The sequence below is a fragment of the Manis javanica genome, chromosome 11 (genome assembly GCF_040802235.1).
Source record: "Manis javanica isolate MJ-LG chromosome 11, MJ_LKY, whole genome shotgun sequence".
Classification (NCBI taxonomy): Eukaryota; Metazoa; Chordata; class Mammalia; order Pholidota; family Manidae; genus Manis; species Manis javanica.
In genome coordinates, this window is record NC_133166.1 from 10,971,247 (window position 1) to 10,988,903 (window position 17,657).

The following is a 17,657-nucleotide window of genomic DNA, read 5'->3' on the forward strand; positions in this document are numbered from 1 at the left end:
CTTGAAGTCATCCTGTTGTTAAGTAGCAAAGCCAGGATTGAATCCTGAGAGTGGAGCTCCAGGCTGCAATGCACTTAACACCTATGAACTTTCTTGCCTCTAGTACCATGCTGCCTTTCTCGACTGTGGTTCACATAGCCTCTCCTTTGGGCTGAGGCCCAGAGCAAGGTTTCCCTAAGTTCCCCTGTCAGGCTTCTTACAGTCACTTTGGCAAGTACTGTTTTCCAAAACCAAAGGAAACTATGGGTAAACTTCCCAGCTTTCTCTACTGTAAAAAAGGTAAATTGAAGTCATGGAGTAAGGTACAGATCTCTTCCGCTTTCAGGTGGCAGGGGAGGTGAACATAAGTTAGTCTTGTTGTGTTTGCCAGATTACTACCCAGAATATGAAGAAAAAGATACCCAGAATTTTATAGAGCTTCTATAAATCAGATGAGCCAAAGACATGAATAGAAAATTCACAGAGGAAAACAAGAGGCCAGTATCATCTTTATTTAAAAATGAACTTTAGCTAGATTCATTTTTAAAAATTTCTTTTTGCCTTGAGATTGGCAAACTAAAAAAGATTGGTTGAAGCTGGAGAAGGACAGTAAAGATGTGAGTAACAGTGAAAAGTAACTGGGATTGATGGATTACAGGTTCTAGTGAGGCTGGGTTTGTGGTGTGAAAATGAATGAACTGGAATGACAAGAGGTTGGATCAGAAAATGAGATTTTAAAATTGAGAATGTGGAGCATTTGAATTTATTGATAATAACAAGGTCTAGTGCAATGAAGTCCACTAAATATGTATCGTAAGTCATCTCTAAAACTTTAAATTTCCTAGTAGTCACATTAAAGAAAGCAGAAAAATTTAATTTTAATGTATTTTATTTAATCCTGTATGTCCAAAAGAGTAGTATTTGGACATATAATAGATTAATTGTTGAGGTGCTTTCTTTTTTACATAGTAAATCTTCAAAGCTTGATGTGTATTTTACACTTAGAAATATCTCAGTTTAGACTAGTCACATTTCAAATACTCAGTAATCACATGTGTCTAGTGACTATTATATTGGACAGTACAGGTCTAGACTATGACCATGGGAATAAGTGGTAGGTTAGAAAGACCAGGATATTGGAAGATAACTTATGTGAATAATGGAATCACCAAGAATGTTATTCAGTCACTAAAAAGTGTGTTAAACCTATATGTAATGAGTTGAGAAGATCTCCAAGATACATAAGCAAAGGGAAATTTAATTTCCTATATGGTATGTATGGGTAATACTGTTTATTTTGAAAAATATGTGAGTTATAAAAGAATACCATAAGGAAAGGGGCATGCTAACTTGATTATGGTGACCTCTGGAGAATGGAATAGAAAAAAGGTGGAATGGGAGTGAAGGGGCACTTGGAAGTCTTGCTCTATTTCTTCTGGATTATCTCACAATGAGAAAGTATTCAAGCACTCATTGTCTCATTGTGTAATAATTTTTTTCTAGCAGCTTTTAAAAAAGATCAGAGTGTAGGTGATATACAATATTATGTTGGCTTTATACAACAGTGATTCAGCAATAATTTACATTATAAAATGCTCACCATTAATGTAGTTAACATCTGTCACATTATTTTATTGACTATATTCCCTATACTGTACTTTTCATCTGTGTGACTTATTTATTTTACAATTGAAGTTTTTACCCCTTTATCTCTTCTACTTATTTCACCCATCCTCTTATCTCCCTTCCCCATGGCAACTACCAGTTCTATGTTTAAAAGTCCATTTGTTTTATTTTTTAGATTCCACAGGTAAGTGAAATCATAGGGCATTTGTCTTTCTGTGATTTATAATCCCTCCTAAGTCCACCCATGTTGTTGCAAATGGAAGGATTTCCTTCTATGGCTGAGTAATATTCCATTGTGTATATGTACCACATCTTTATCTGTTCATCTTATCAACAAACATTCAAGTTGCTTATGTATTTTGGTTGTAAATAATGCTGCCATAAGCATAGGGGTGCATATATCTTTTCAAATTGGTTATTTTGTTTTGAGTAAATTCCTAGAATTGGAATTACTGGGTTGTATGGTTATTTCTATTTTTAATTTTTTTAAGGACCCTCCATGCTGTTTTCCATTCCAATTTCCATTCCCACCAGCAGTGCATGAGAATTCTCTTTTCTCCACATCCTCACCAACTCTGTTATTTCTTGTCTTTTTGATATTATCCATTTAGACTGGTGTGAAATGATAATCTCATTGTGGTTTTGATTTGCATTTTCCTGATGATTAGTGATGCTGAGCATATTTTCATGTGTCTGTTGGCCATCTGTCTTCTTTGGAAAAATGTCTATTCAGATCCTCTGCCCATTTTTTAATTGGATTGTTTCTTGGTGTTGAGTTGTATGAGCTCTTAACCCCTTGTATATATCATTTGCAAATAGATTTTTCCCATTTAGTAAGTTGTCTTTTCATTTTGTTAATGTGTTCCTTTGCTATGTGGAAGCTTTTTAGTTTGGTATAGTCCCACTTTTCATTTTTACTTTTGTTTCCATTGTCTGGGAAACACATATAGAAAAACTTACTAATGGTTGATGGTTAAGAGTTTACTGCCTGTGTCTTTAGTTTTATGGTTTCAGGTCTTTTATTTAGGTCTTTAACCCATTTTGAGTTTATTTTTATGGTGTAAGACAGTAGTCCAGTTTCACTCTTTTTAATGTAGCTGTCCAGTTTTCCTAACATCATTTATTGATGAGACTGTCTTTTCTCTATCATATATTATTGCTCCTTTGTTGTATTTGTCATAAATCAATTGACCATATAAGTGTGGGTTTATTTCTGGACTTTCTGTTCTGTTCCATTAAGTCATGTGTCTATTTTTGTGCCAGTACCGTAGCTTTGAAATATAATTTGAAAATCAGGGCTCATGATACCTCCAGCTCTTTGTTCTTCTTTTTCAAGATTTCTTTAGATATTCAGGGTCTTTTGTGGTTCCATCCAACTTCTAGGATTATTTGCTCTAGTTCTGTGAAAAATGCCATTGGTATTTTGATAGGGATTGCATTGAATCTGTAGATTGCTTTGGGTAGGATGGCCATTTTAACAATACTAATTCTTCCTATCCATAAGCATAGAATATCTTTCCATTTATTTATCATTAATTTCTTTCATCAATGTCTTACAGTTTTCAGTGCACAGGTCTTTTACCTCCTTGGTTAATTTTTTCCCTAGGTATTTTATTCTTTTTCATGTGGCTGTAAATAGGATTGCTTTCCTCATTTCTCTTTCTGCTAGTTTATCATTAGTAAATAGAAATGGACAGATTTTTGTAAATTGATTTTGTATCCTGCAACTTCACTGAATTCATTTGAGTTCTAACAGTTTTTTGGTGGTATTTAGGGTTTTCCATGTATAGTATCATGTCATCTGAAAATACAGTTTTTTTTTTTACTTACCATTTTAGATGCCTTTTATTTATTTTTCTTGTCTGATAACTATGGTTAGGAACTCCAGTACTATGCGGAATAAGAGTGAGAGTGAACATCCTAGTCTTTTCCTCATCTTAGATGAAAAGCTTTTAGCTTTTCACCACAAAGTATAATGTCAGTTGTGGGTTTGTAAAGGTACAGTTTTTTTAATAATTTCTTAAAGAGGTAAAGTATGAATATCATTGCATCTAGTTACATATTTGACTTGGTTCTCCCCCTAATCATCTGCCCTTTTCTCAGAGTTTCAAGAATAATGAATTATTCTGAGATACAAAGCTGGATTTTTTTTTTCTCACTAGCAAGAGTGCATGTATTTTAGTTTGTTATATATGATGCTATAAAGCACCTTGTTAAGGCTTCCATTTCTGCTTTGGGTTGTTTAGGCCCTCAGGTGACCTTTGATTAAAGGTAATAAAGAACATTTGGTCTCCCTTTAATTAAAGATTTAAAAGTAAATCTTTAATCTCAAGGTAGATATGGTTGAGACAAGGAGAATGAGCTGTGGAGCTCCATTCTGTCTTATTCTTTTCATCAGACAGTGTACCTTTCCTTAAGCGTATGATAAATGTGCAGCTCAGGAATGCTCTAGGAGACCTAAAGAAGCATGCTGTGATCTTTTTCATTAAACTTCTTGAAGACAGGGACTGAATCTTTATACCCCTGGTACCTGTATTAATGCATAGCAAATAGGCTATTATGCATTAAACATGCAATAAATATTCTTTAAACAGCACAATGAAGATAATTTGTTAATGATAAAAAGCTAGTAAATATATTGAATCAGAGATCAGAGGAAAGGGCTGTACATTATTTCCATATTTTACTTTCTTATGAGTTTATAACTTCTTCAAAATTGATTTTTTTCCCCACAGCTTTCCTCTCTGCCCAAGTAGTTAACAGCCATCTCCTCAATAAGCCCACAGAATTATGTGTATCTCTCTCAAACTCTCTCATGCTTTCACATTTTTCATTTCTAATTGTGAGTTCCTTCTAAGTCAGGACCACTTATTATTATATGTAACAGTGCCTGAGATGCAGCAAGTACTCAGTGTTTGATGAATCAATATATAAATGTATAGATTAGACCTTGAGGCCTCAAACCCATTTCCACATACAATGAACAGAGAAAGATGAAACTTAAACTATTTTTAAATTTAATTACTCAGTATTTATTGAGTAACTGCTATATGCTATGTAAAAGGAACAAAAACAAATTGTCTAGAGCTACTTTTAACTTTCATCAATATCTGAGTCCTGATCATAAAAAAAATCCATTCTGTATTCATTCATTCTTTGGTTAATCTTCAAGTACACTTTTCTCAAGTGTACTTTCAAATATTGCATAATGCTGTAGACCATTAAATATTCCAAAGGTGGTCTGAAAGACTAGAGGAATTACCATTGCTTTTATCTCTGATTGACAAAGCAGCAGCCAATAAAGTAAAACCCTTCCTTTTGGTGGCAGTGGAACAGTATGATACCTAAAAAGGAAAAAAAGAGTTAAGTACTTTTCCTAGATATATATTCTATGAAAGTTCATTGATGTCTCTTAAACTGATACTTTCATATAGATAGCAAAAAAGTTGAAAATTAGCTATTTGAAGTATCAAATGACTATTTTGATTAAAATGTGTTACTGGCAACTAAAGAATATAGAAAGTTTATTAACATTTTTTAAAAAAGGAAGCAAGCAAGAAATGGAACAAACAGATGGACTTACTTGACTGCCAGATGTCCATTTTTAGAAAAAGCCAAAGCACTGGGATACAAAAAACCACACACTATGCCAATCAGTGAACTTCTCAGAACACAATTTTCCTTGCTTATATTACCTGGAAAACAAAAGTAAATTTGGCGTCCCTTTAAAACTCAGGGTAAGAAATATTAGGACAGCCTTGGGCCCTCAATAGAGTAGTTATCTGTACCGTCCTCAACCACACTGAAGCAGTATTAGAAATTAAGCCTATGGCACATAACAGACAAAATGCACATTATAAAACTGTCTTTATTATACTTTATATAAGGAGAGTCATCTCTTACATGTATAGTTGTTATAGAAGCAATTTCATAATGAAGAATATTAAATTAGCAGTCCAGACATCTGGGCTCTGCTAGATTAAAACATTTTTATTGTCTATGTGTCAGTCATGTGCTGAGAATACAGTGTTGAATAAAAGACATCCAATCTCTGTCCTTCAGGTCAATCTACCAGGAAGGAAAGACTTTACGCAAATATTTAAATAAATAATTTTAAGTGTGCACAAAGGTAAAATGAATAGAGAACATATCAGAAATCTAACCTGCCTGAGGGAATCAAAGTTTCCCCGGGGAATAGACATTTAAGCAGTGACCTGATTATAGGAGTTAGAGGTTCCACCAATTATTAGTTGTGAAACTTAAGGTAATGGGGAAGGGCAAGAAATAACATTTGAAGCCCACAATAATGCCAGATACTATGTTAGGCATTTAACTACTAATTCCTATAATAATCCTGTGAGGTAAGTAGTAGTATTTTTAATTTCTAGATAAAACAACTGAGTCTCAGAGATTAAATGACTTGCCCAATGTCAAAAAACTTAAGTGATAAGAGGTAGGAACTGAAATCCTGTGTATTATGACAAAACCTGTTTTCTTCCCAGTATATTAATGTTGCTTCTTGTACTTGAACGTATCTCAGCTTTGGTTACTTATCTGTAAAAAAGACAATACTACTTTCCCTGCCTGATTAGGAGGATTGTTGTGGAGATGAAATAGGAAAACATATATGGAGGTACTCTGTCAATGTTAAAGGAATATACAAATGTAAGGGATGATTATCTGTAGTAGCAGCAGTATGTTACTGAGTAATTTTAATTAGACATATGTACATTATACATTAATGAATTTAAATTCACCTGAATATAAAGCATCTGTTACAAGGAGCTTGTAAGAAACTATAGTAGACAAAAATGGAAGTGTAGTCAATGATGCATACGTTTTCAAAGCATCCTGTTTAACCTTGAAGCAGTGTCTGAAAATAAAGTTTGCCAACATTCCAGAGAAACCAGCTGTTGTGCCAAAGAACACTGTTCCATGTGTATATAAATCTCTAAATAGGAAAAACAGAGAAAAATTAAGTTCAATGTAATATTCTCCTAATTGATATAACCTTTCTGAGGTAGTAATTTATTATTACACATTTACTCAACATCAAATATTTCCTGAACATGTACTGTGTGAAAGATATTTTCTATGTGCTGAGGACAGGGCAGTGATTAAAGAAAAAAAAAGATCCAGCCCTCACAGAACTTGCATTCTAATGAGAAGATATAATAAATCTCTTCCTGAGAATATTTAGAGTGGTTATAAAATGGAACTCTTAAAATAAATTTTGGCCACAAGTAAATATGACTGTTTCAGTGTAGCCAAATTTTATGAGATAATCTAAATCCAAGAATACTGCCCTTCCTTCTAAAAGAATTAATGTGCTGAAGGTCATTTGAAAAAAGCTGTTTACATTTGGTTAGGCCTTCTTGAAAATAGCTATTTCTTAATTAGTCCAGATACATTTAAAATAATTTATCTAATATACTGAGACTTCACCCAAAGCAATTTCATAAACCTAGTCTTACTTATTCTAACTCATACTGAAATCTGACATGTCTCAGGTCTAGGATCAATGTCCTTTTACTTTATTCTTAATCTGTATTCATTTAAAGGTCAAAATGGTGATGTGAGACTCTACACACATCATGAAATCTGTATTTTTGCTGAACTCAGCACTATGGCTGAAGTAGTCAACTCTAAAATGAATTTAATTACAACTGGTCATCAATTAAATCTAAGCAGCTTCCAAAATGGTGTTCTCCTGGTTACTTTTAATTTTAAAATGCTTATTGCACAAAAAAACATTTCAACAATAATTGTGGACATTTTTTAAGAAGCAAAAGATTATCCACATCCCAATATTCCAAAAAACTCCAACTATTTTTATCATCCAGGTTTCCTTCCAGTTCTTTTTTTATAACCTTTTTGTATAACCAATTCAATAGTGTTAATAGGATCTTAGATATTCAGAAACAATGGCAATATAGAAAATTTGCAAATAAAGTTATTGTCTTTCTGGGTCATTGCCTGGGTGTGTCGCTTACTTTTCTTTTCTAAGATTATCAATTTTTTTTTCTATCATTTCAATGACTGTTGATCTTTTGAGTTTTGCATCTCCTGGAGAAAGACTGGGCTGATCACGTGTGTTTGTTGCCATCTTGATGTCCTGGAAAAAACAAAATTTCAGAACCATAACTAATGATATTAATATTAAGTCTTATAAATTCTACAGATTCACATGAAAGAATTATTTAGACCCTAGAATTGTGGTACTGTCATCTGCTTTCACATTCTTTATTAATAATCCAATCAGTATTTAGTGAGCTATTATCTGCTAGACATTGCTTTTGATTCACACAAATCAAAAACTTGCCTCAGGAAAGTATGGAAGGATAACTTATTGAGATAATTTAGTTTTTGCTTCTCTTACAGTTTTCCCTGAAGGTACCCCAGGCCCTTTGTAGATCGTCTCGTTCCAGCTTTTTCAGAGCTGGAAGGAAAGAGTAGCTACTTGTTGACAAATTATTTCTATCCTCTGTCTCATGAAAGCCTGAGCTCATTTTGGACATTATGTTGACTTTTCTTGAGAGAAGAGCAGGGATTGCCTCAGAGAACAGTGAGAGAGAACAGGAAGAGGGAAACTGTTCCAAGCTAGGAAGTGGCAGTGGATCACAGTACTTTGGATTATGTACGTTATATATCTGAGCACCTGGGGTGGACACAGGACCTTTCTTGTAAATTGTTATGTGATATACCAGAGAGCCTGGCCCCGTGGCACTGGGCTCTAGGTCAGAAGGCTCTTGTGTCCCAAGAGTGATGTATGAATAGACAGTTGCCAATGTCAAAGGACCATAAAGGGTTTGGCTAGTAGCATCTTAACAGAAAGCAGTGGTAAAAAACAGTAACAATTGGGTCCTCAGAAAAGATTCTTTCTGATTGTTTAGCTCTGGGTAATCTCTCAGATCTCTGTGATAAATCTTAATAATATTTGTGAAACCTTTTGCCACACTGGCATGACATTCCTAATGAGCTAATGAATAAAAAAATTTATGGCCCTTCACAATTTATATCAGTTTCCATTTTAACAACATTTATAATCAAGGGCATAGAAGAAATCTTAAATTTCCAGAGTCCTGGGCAGGAGAATTAGAATGGATTAAGCATAAAGAACACATAAGGTACTTTATAAATCAGTGATTCCCACCCTTTAGCATGCATGAGAATCAGGTGGGGAATTTCTTTGAAATGTGGTCTCTTGATCTCCCTCCTGAAATAATCTGGATTCTGTAAGAGCAGAGTGATGTCTAGAAATCTGCCCTTTCAGAGCTCCAAGTGATTCTGATGTTGGCAGGCAATGGACACATGTTGAACATCACTGTAATACTAATTTGCTGAATAAGGGATGTTACCAGTCCTGACTCTGTGAAAGGCCAATTCATCCACGGCATCAGCATCCTGAAGGTATGGACACCTCTGAACCTTCTACAGATTACATAATGAGCAATAATGGGCCAGTTTCTTTCCCTGTGCCATTGCAAACTGTACTCAAGCCAGTCCTATGTTCTTCTTTAAAATATCTGGGGAGGACAGGAAAAATGTTTTTCACAAATTATAATTTCTCAGAGACAATTTAATCTTTTGCCTTTCTGACATCTAAATGAAAAATAGGAGAGAAGAGACAGTAATATCTAAAGGAGATTCTATATCTAATCCATCTACTGTACTATGAAGGCAGATGTCAATAAATGACAACCATAAACCTTGGATGAATTTTTGTTTTGCTGATATCCAATTCACTGAAGTCCCTTACTTTCCATAAAGAAAACTTGTACTAAGCTTCCACTTTGTCTTAATTCTCAGTATACAGGGAACAGATATCCAGGATTATAATCCCGAACAACTGAAACACGACTAAAAATATTGCTTTGGAAGGCATTGTTATTAAAGCAAAGAAATAGACTGGTAAATTCACTGATAGACTTTTATCAAGTACTGAAATGTAAAGATTTTGCTATAACCAACGTCTTACCTAAAAATTAACTAGTTCAAGGCCACTCAACAGGTCACGATTATACCGGCAAGAGTGCATTTATGTAGATTTATAGTTTGCAGAGCATTTTATGGTTTTGTAATGCTTTTATGTGTATTATTTCACCTGATCTTTAGAGTTTTATTCAACATTCACTCATCGTTTACGCAGCACCTGGTAATTGACAGCCCCCGGGATAATCAAGATGTAGTCACGTCCTCAGGAATCCCAAACCCACGCGGAGTCAGAACAAAAAGGCAGAGAATTTAAACGCAGAATGAGTACCATCAAAACAAAACAAAACAAAACTCAAAGCCGAACACATAACAAAACCAAATAACCTAGCCAGGCTACGTGTGGGAAGGTTTCCTGGAAGTGACATTTTAATGAATATCCAAAAGATGAGAGTTTGGCTAGAATGGGGTGGAGGATTAGGCAGGGAGGCATATCAAGTTTAAGGAAAGGCCAATGCAAGTCCCGGAGGCAAGAGAAAACAAGCTGCAAGACATAGGGACTAGACTTAAGGTCGCCTGCTTTCCCTCCGCCTCCCTCCATAGACCTGGGGACTTAATTGTGCCCAGCAAGGACTTGGGAGCTGTTCTTTCTAGATTTTCAAATCCCTTTTACGTGCATCATTTATGTCAGAAGAGTCCGCCAATACTTCGAGTTTGCAGAAATCACAACTCATACCACCCCGATTCCGCCTACCTTGGGCACTTCCCCAGTTCCCACCGGCACCACACCTGCTTCCCTCGGGTCAGCCCTGGCCTCCCGCCCCAGGGCCGCCATCTTGGCGGTTCACGTGACCAGCGGGTGGGCGGGGACCCAGAACGCCAGGGGCGGGAAATGGTGCGGTCCCACACCTTTCGCGTGCCGCCCGGGCCCGCCCTGACCAGTCAAAAGCCGCGCTCTCCATCGGGGCTGTGATTGGGCGCGGTTTCCAGAAACGGGAGCCTCTCATTGGCTTCAGAGAGGTCCGGTCGCTCGTGGGCCCGCCTCCCCAGCAGCTCCGCATTCTCTTCCCCTGCTGTTTGCGGAGCACGTTTTCCCAGCCTGGAAGGAACGTGGGGCGGTGCCAGCGCAGCGAGCTTGCTGTGCGTTCTCCTCTCCTCAGGGCATCTCCCTTAGTTGGGCTGAGCCGTCAGCCCCGGTCGCTCACGAGGAGCTCGCCCCTGCGGTCCGGCCCTTGTATTAAGTCTGGCTTCTCTGGCACCTCCTGCGCAGCACCCCCAACCGGCCGCCGGGTTGGTCCCTACTAGCCTCTTCCCTTCACAGCTATCTGACTCCACTCCCCAGTCTTTAGTCTCACATGTGTGCCGTCCTTTCACCCCGCTTGGCAAAGGGACCGCGGAGAGATTTGCTCCCACCACGAGACGACCCCCTTGTGCTTCGGAGTGGGGGCCGCTGCGAGGAGGCCTGGCGTCCTTGCACGTTCAGTGCTCGGCAGTGTCTCCCAGACCAGCAACCCCGACCCTCCAGTTTCCATGTCTTAGAGAAGCCAAATTCGAGTTATATAATTTCTAGGGCTGCTGTTTCTGCTGCCTGAGGAAACACTTCATCGCGTGGAGGGTGCAGGACATTGCTGCTCGTCTATATGAGGACGGGGTTTGGGCTGGGGGGCCAGCGGTAGCCGAGAGATTCCTTGTCTTTCCTCTAAAAGGAAGGTGGGTAGTTTGGAGAGAGATTGAGACAGAGGGTGGATGTGGCAGCCAAGCAGCCGAACTCTCATTTAGGAAATCGCGACCCATTTGCACAGCTTGCGCTCAGGTACCTAATACTACTACAGCTTCTCAGAAAACACCTTCTGCGGGAAGGTTTGACTTCTCTCGAACCGTCTCCGTTTTCCTGTTTTTAAAAGCTTAACTGTGGAAAGCTGCTTGGATACGAAGAGATGGCATGATGTGAATGACTCCAGTGTGAAGAAATCTGCTTCGCCAACTCATCCTGCATCAAGTGCCCATTGAACAGCACTGTCCCTTTAATGTCTCCATGCCAAGGGATTGCTTTCCTCCTTTTCAGTCCTCTCCGTTAATAAATGGGAGGATCAGAATCAGAGGGGCTGTAAGGATCAAGCCCGAGGGGCTTGGAGAGCACGGGAGAAAAAAATGAAAGTGACACGAAGCTGGATCCTGTCTTACTAAGGGGGTGAGATCTGAAACTTCTGGTCCAGTAAATAGAAAGGGGCCTTTCAGTCTGTGTTCTGCTCCAGAAAACTGTTCAAATTCACCCACCTTTTTAGAGACCACAAAGAGGTTGTAGAAAAGTGTTTTTTGAGGGGAGTTAAATTTTTCTTTAAAGAAGTGAGAATCTTCATCAACCAGTTCATCTTAGATTTTGACTATGTATTGGGTAATGAGACAGCTGTGTGAATTTGGTTTGTGCCTTAACCGATTTAGTCACTGAATTCCAAAAGTGTTGCTTTCTGAAGAGGAGTTTTAATAACGTTTTCTGTGCTTACAATAATTTTCTCAGCTTTTTTAAAACAATACTTATTTTATAAAAATTGATAAACTTGAGAAACTCAGAAGTTATTTTTCTCTAAACTGGGCAGTGTCAAAAGCTTAATTGTGGAAAAAGAAGAGAAGACAGCCTGGATTTCAAAATTAACAGTGAGGTGGTTTGCAACAGTTACCTGGCTCTTGGCCTTAATCTAGCTGGAACAAGCTGAGATCTGAAAAGAGACGTGAATCCTGGGGCAGTGGAAAGACCCAAGAATGCCAGTCAAGAAGAAAGGTGGGCTATGAGGCTTCCTGTATGTTTCTCCCTTCTCCTGGTTCTGGTATTAGCAGTTTAAATTGTATTCCATTTAAGAGTAAAATTTTGCTTGGGTTTGGGAAAATATTCAGTGTAATAATGTCTTTTCTATGGTGTATCATTCAGTAATTTTGCTTAGGTAAAATGAAGTAGGACTATACTATTTAATTACAGACATTTGTGATTTCATAAATCAGCTTGTCTAAGTCACATTTATAATCAGTATAAGTTTGATACCACAGATTTAGGATTTTCTTTAGCTTGTTTTCTTAGCTTGTTAGAGGTTAATTCTGAGCAATTTTTAAAAAGAAACTTATACAGTGGAGTTCTTCCTCATGGATTTAATATTTTCAAGTGAATTACATACTCTAAAAGAGCAAAGTTGTTTGCACTGAACAAAGTTAGATTTATCATTTATCTTTTTGATTAAAAAGTTGATTTTAAATTTGGTTTACTGTGTAAGTCTTCACTTTTGTGATAAAGCACAACTAACTGCGGTGCTTTTCCAGATGTCTGCATTATCCAATAACATGATTGGCAAGTTCTCAAATGAGGCAAACACCTGACTCCCCACTACCACCTCCCCAGAACTGCTCAAGATCTGGTGGGTTCCTTAAGTATAGTTTATTATAGATCAGACTTTGGGGATTCACTTTATCCTAGAGCTACCACAGGTTAACTTTGTTCCTAAAGATCCCAGCGAAACCAGATGGTTCTTTTTGACATAGTATGCACGATCAGGTCAATTATAATGAGTTTTCCTGAAGTTTTGAACCAAAATTTATATGAACACTCTTGACCCCTACTATACTGTGCTAGTATAGATCCAACTGTTGACCAGTTATGTGAGTTGCTACAATCTGAAACCAAAGCTCAGGGTGAAGGTTAAAGTGCACCCTGGCTCTGCACAACGTTTAATCTTTCTACCTGTGGATTGGAAGGTGCACTGAGGAAATTTATAATCTGTGAGATGCTTTATCCAACTGGTATCTGTAGAGACGGATAATGACATGCAAAATCTTTGAAACTCCCACAAATGTAACCTTGTGCCTGGGATTTAAGACTGGGGTTGTTTCCTTCTCTCACTCTCTGTCATGATATCACTGAGAGAAGTAAACTCCCTGTGACATTTTGGAGCTACATCTGTTCAGATCTGCCACAGTTGTTTTATCTGGAACAAGAATGGTTTTGGTTAATGTGGCCAATAAATGATATGGCTCTTTGACTTATTTAACTTACTGTGTGTTTTTATTCTTACTACCATTTACTGTTCTCTAGACACTGTCCCTTTTGGATTACCTTATTTTAGACTAATAATTGAATTAAACACATCTTGCGTGTGTGTGTGTGTATGTGTGTGTGTGTGTGTAAGAGAGAGAGGGATGACAGAGGGAGAGAAAGAGAGAGAGAGAGAGATCAAGAGAGACAGAGGAGAAGGGAGGAGATAGAAGGGAGAGAGAGGGAGAGAGAGGGAGAGAGAGAGAAAGAGAGGGATAAAAAGATGTTTGGAAAAGGAGGTGGAGGAAGAATGATTGATGTTCTTGGTACAGCTTAACAAATCAAGCAGGTGATTTTAAGGTTTCTAGCTGCAGTAGACATTTCCCTTTAAGTTCCTACCTTTAAAGAAAGGTATAAAAATTGCTGATAACATTATTGAAAATCATACTTTATGAGAAATAATTTAATGTTTATTTCTTCTCTCCCTCCCTCCTTCCCTCTTTCTCTCACTCCCTTTCTGCCTTCTCTTTTTTCTCCTTTCCTCCTTTTCTTCTTTTCTTCTTTAACAATGCATTGATTATCATGGATCAACTTTGTAAAGGAATCAACAGGTTTGAATGAGCAAAGCAAGTATATAGTTGGAATATACTAAAGCATGTACATTACGTAATTCATGAGCTGATGCAGTTAGAAAAAACTCATCATTTTTAATCTCTTAAACTGATTAGTATAAGATACATATTTTTGAATCTTATATACAACTAGCCAAATTATGACATGTACACTATATTTTTAACAGGCTGAGCTAACTATTGGTACAATTTCTAATATAAAACTAAAACAAATATTTTAAAATATAACCTAGATTTGTTCTTCAGAGGGTCCTATCCTTGGTCATCTTGAATCTTTTATGTTTCTTCATTGTTTCATGTGGTAGATATGATGGGAGAGCTAGATGTACTATAATTTTAACAATAACTATCCTCATTGAGCCAAGAGTTTTTTCACTGTTGAATATATTCCTATTAAAATAAGAACTTTTCCTAAGAAAGATTTCCACTTGACTTTTTTTTGCATGTTATTGTGAGAGCAGAGAGGAGATTCTCTGGGTACCATAAGCCATGGTGGGAGGAGGGAATGGGTGTGACATCTCGTGTTTTTCTTTTTTTGTCTTCCTCACTCTGGGGAAGGGACCCCATAAGAACTCTTCCATTTATTCCTAACTCATTTAAAGTTTTCTTCTTTCATTATGTGTTTCTTGCTTTTTGTGGCTTAATTTCTTTTTTGTAGTATCTTACTAATTTCTATTTGCCTCTCATTATCTGGGGATACTCTCTTTCCATCAACAGATTTTCCTAAATTCTTAAAATAATTTTTTTCAGATTCGTTAAAAGGGAAAATATGTATCTGAATTTATTGACTGCACCCGAGTGGGTATTTTACTCTCTTTGCATATATTTTACTAAATTTGTGCTTGAACTTTCATGTTCATCACACCAGTGTTATGTCCAGATGCTTTTTCCATTTCTCAAAACTTCATGTTTTGTTCTTTTTCCTAGCCTATACAACTGAAAAGACTTAAGCAATGACTCTTCCCAAGAAAGGATGGGAAATGACAGCTTGTAAACTTTTTCAATTTCTGTAACAAAGTAAAATAGATAATTTACTAAAGATTTTTTTAGATTTCAAATCCCTCAAAAAAGTCATCTTGGCCTTAGTAGAGAGAGCTATTGGAAATCATGATGCCACAGACTTTTGATGTTGGAAAATACTCATCAATCCAGGAATCATAAAGAGAGACCATTCTGGAGAGAGAGATAGAAGAATACTTTTTATATTCAAGTACTTATTAGGAAACAATAGGCATAGAGCTAACAATGATCTGTTGATTGGTTTATTTTACAGTTCTTGTATATTGGGAAAGTGTGCAGGTGATAAGTTAATGACTTGATACCATAAAATATTTGAACTGTTAGGTTTTTGGAAACTGCTCAAGTGCTCCATACATGATAGAATATTTGATCTCTTCTTTAGGCCTATTACTGGTTACTTCTTTGGGTTTTAGAGTCTAGTCAGAGGGAAGACATACACATAATATTGTGTTTTTAAAACACTGAATTAAGACATTCAATTTATTCATGACTTTGCCAATCAGTCAGTCCTCCACTCTTCTATAACAATGTATTCACTAAACTGCAAGAATGCTCTTTTCTTAATTGCATTTTCTCCTTATATGCTCTTATTTCTTAACATTTACTGTGTAATCAAGTATTATATGTATAAAAAATATAGAATGCTGCAATATATAAAATCTCTTTTACTGTGGGAGAGGACCTGTTCCCCAGCTATAATTCCTACTCAGGAATTTGTAGCAGGCAAGCCATGAGAGCAATGGATGATCCTCAATGTAGGTTGCTTTGTCAGCAAAGGATCATGAGTTTTACCCAGGCTCTTCTGTCCAGTCAGTCATTCTGAATTCCAAGTAGTAAGCTTTTTGTGTAGGTTCAATTTTTAGTAAGTTTCTCAAAGCTATTTCAAGAATTATGGCCAAATCACCTCCATTATGAAACAATTCTCCTGACCCCATTTGTTGTAGGATTTGAGGCCAAGAGTAATGATATGTTATAAAGTCAAAAATCCTGTGAAAATGAATTATTATGTTAAACTTTCTAAGGTTAGGGGTAATATTATGTATCCCATTTCTTCTGATGACACCACTTACTGTCAGGGTAAGATGCTGAGGTTTCTGTGGGGGCCTATCATTTTGGAAAGTTGTGATAATATTTTTATCATTGAAAATATGATAAGACTTGGAATAAATCTGTTAGGTTCTGTTCTATTTAGAATCCCTTATAGGTAATAAATTATTAATTCTCTTAAAAGATTAACTTGTGTATGTATTTAAGGCATTAGCTTTACTTCCATTTATTCATTCAATCATTTATCCATTCAACACAGATTTATTGAGTGCCTGCTATGTACCAGGCACTGAGTTAGGTACATGTTTTGCAGTGGGAAATGAGTTCAGTCTCTGTCTTTAATATATTAAGGAGAATGATGTGGGAACAGGTAATTTCAGTGTCTCATGATGGGGTTAACACAATGTGCCGTGAAAACTGATGAGGAACCCCCAGCCTCATCTGAGAGAATCAGGGAATTCTTTCTAGAAATGTGACATTTAAGATGAGATGCAACAGACCAGTAGAAGTTTACCACAATGTGGGGAATGCTGTTTCAGATCATTAGTTTCTTTGCCTTGAGCTATCATCATATCATCACCATGATCTCTGTCATCATCAACAGCAGTGGCAGTGACATTGTGGGAAAACCTACACCAGTAGCCAGAAGACCTGACTTCTGAGAGAAGGGACAAGATCAGATAGTCACTGAGATGGACTCTCAGTCTATAAATTTAGGTATGTAAGAAATATCCATTTCTTTTCTATAGTTCAACTTTATTTCTGATTCTTAGCCACTGAGTGGTGAACAAAATTACTCCAATCCTTTTTTGAGGTTGTCCCTGCTTCCTGGGGTTATGATGGAGTTCCATCTGGAACAGGGGTATACACTTGCCATTGATCATCCATATATAAAACTGTATCTCTGAGACATATGAGTTGTTGTGTCTAGATAATTCTTCTTGGTCTGGCACTGATTTGCTCCTTGCAAAACATGGGTGTTTTTCGCTGCCTAAAATTTCTGTGTTTCTGTTTTCCTAGAAGAATTGTGATGCCATTCCTCTGGGGTGTCTTTCTGCCTTCCAGGCGATGCTGCTAGGAGGCAGAGCCTAGATCCCTGCTGCGGTGGGATCCAAAGACCTCTCTCTTTTTCCAGCTGAGAACATCTTTGTAGATGGGGCAGGCTTTGGGAGCTATCTCTTTCTCTGCATGTGCCTGAGAATCTCTATTTCATTTCTGTAATGTATTTTATTCTGAAGCCTTTGGCTTCAGGAAAGCAATACTGAAATAAAATCCCTCTGTTTTCTGTCCTGGCACATACCTCCCCTGAAGCAGTAAAGTATAAAACCAGTTTTCTGCTTGAATGAGAAGAAATGGGAAAATTTAGGGAGTGAAAAATAATTTGTATCTGAAAGTGCCTCTCT

The 17,657-nt window shown here is 37.0% G+C and overlaps 2 protein-coding genes across 8 annotated transcripts in view; one reads left to right on the top strand and one right to left on the bottom strand.

Moving 5' to 3' along the window:
• Nucleotides 1-4,601: 4,601 nt before the first annotated feature.
• Nucleotides 4,602-10,432, bottom strand: TMEM126B (transmembrane protein 126B). 4 transcript variants are annotated; one of them, XM_017661955.3, is made up of 6 exons: nucleotides 10,292-10,393; nucleotides 8,964-9,131; nucleotides 7,599-7,720; nucleotides 6,363-6,556; nucleotides 5,189-5,300; nucleotides 4,602-4,949 (listed from the first exon to the last, which is right to left on the bottom strand). In XM_017661955.3, exons 2-6 carry the CDS (start codon nucleotides 9,006-9,008, stop codon nucleotides 4,766-4,768), a joined length of 657 nt encoding a protein of 218 aa, XP_017517444.3. In that variant the 5' UTR covers nucleotides 9,009-9,131; nucleotides 10,292-10,393; the 3' UTR covers nucleotides 4,602-4,765. The 4 variants fall into 4 exon arrangements, with proteins under 4 accessions (XP_017517444.3, XP_017517443.1, XP_036866663.1 ...); XM_017661954.3 differs by lacking the exon at nucleotides 8,964-9,131 and having other exon boundaries at nucleotides 10,292-10,432; XM_037010768.2 differs by lacking the exon at nucleotides 8,964-9,131 and having other exon boundaries at nucleotides 10,327-10,369.
• A 313-nt stretch (nucleotides 10,433-10,745) lies between these two features.
• Nucleotides 10,746-17,657, top strand: part of DLG2 (discs large MAGUK scaffold protein 2) — a 1,871,010-nt gene continuing 1,864,098 nt past the window's right edge. For 2 of the 4 annotated variants that reach the window (XM_073215942.1, XM_037010570.2), the window contains exon 1: nucleotides 10,746-12,316. In XM_073215942.1, the coding sequence (XP_073072043.1) occupies nucleotides 12,298-12,316 (19 nt within the window). In that variant the 5' untranslated portion in view covers nucleotides 10,746-12,297. The remainder of the gene's footprint in view (nucleotides 12,317-17,657) is intronic. The other 2 variants (XM_037010571.2, XM_037010568.2) reach the window with 2 other exon arrangements.

Coding starts and splice junctions, on each gene's coding strand:
- TMEM126B (XM_017661954.3), bottom strand. CDS start 10,372: ATGGCGGCCCTGGGGCGGGAGGCCAGGGCTGACCCGAGGGAAGCAGGT. Junction 7,721..10,291: donor GAACTGGGGAAGTGCCCAAG/GTAGGCGGAATC, acceptor TGTTTTTTCCAG/GACATCAAGATGGCAACAAA. Junction 6,557..7,598: donor GATAATCTTAGAAAAGAAAA/GTAAGCGACACA, acceptor TTTCCTATTTAG/AGATTTATATACACATGGAA.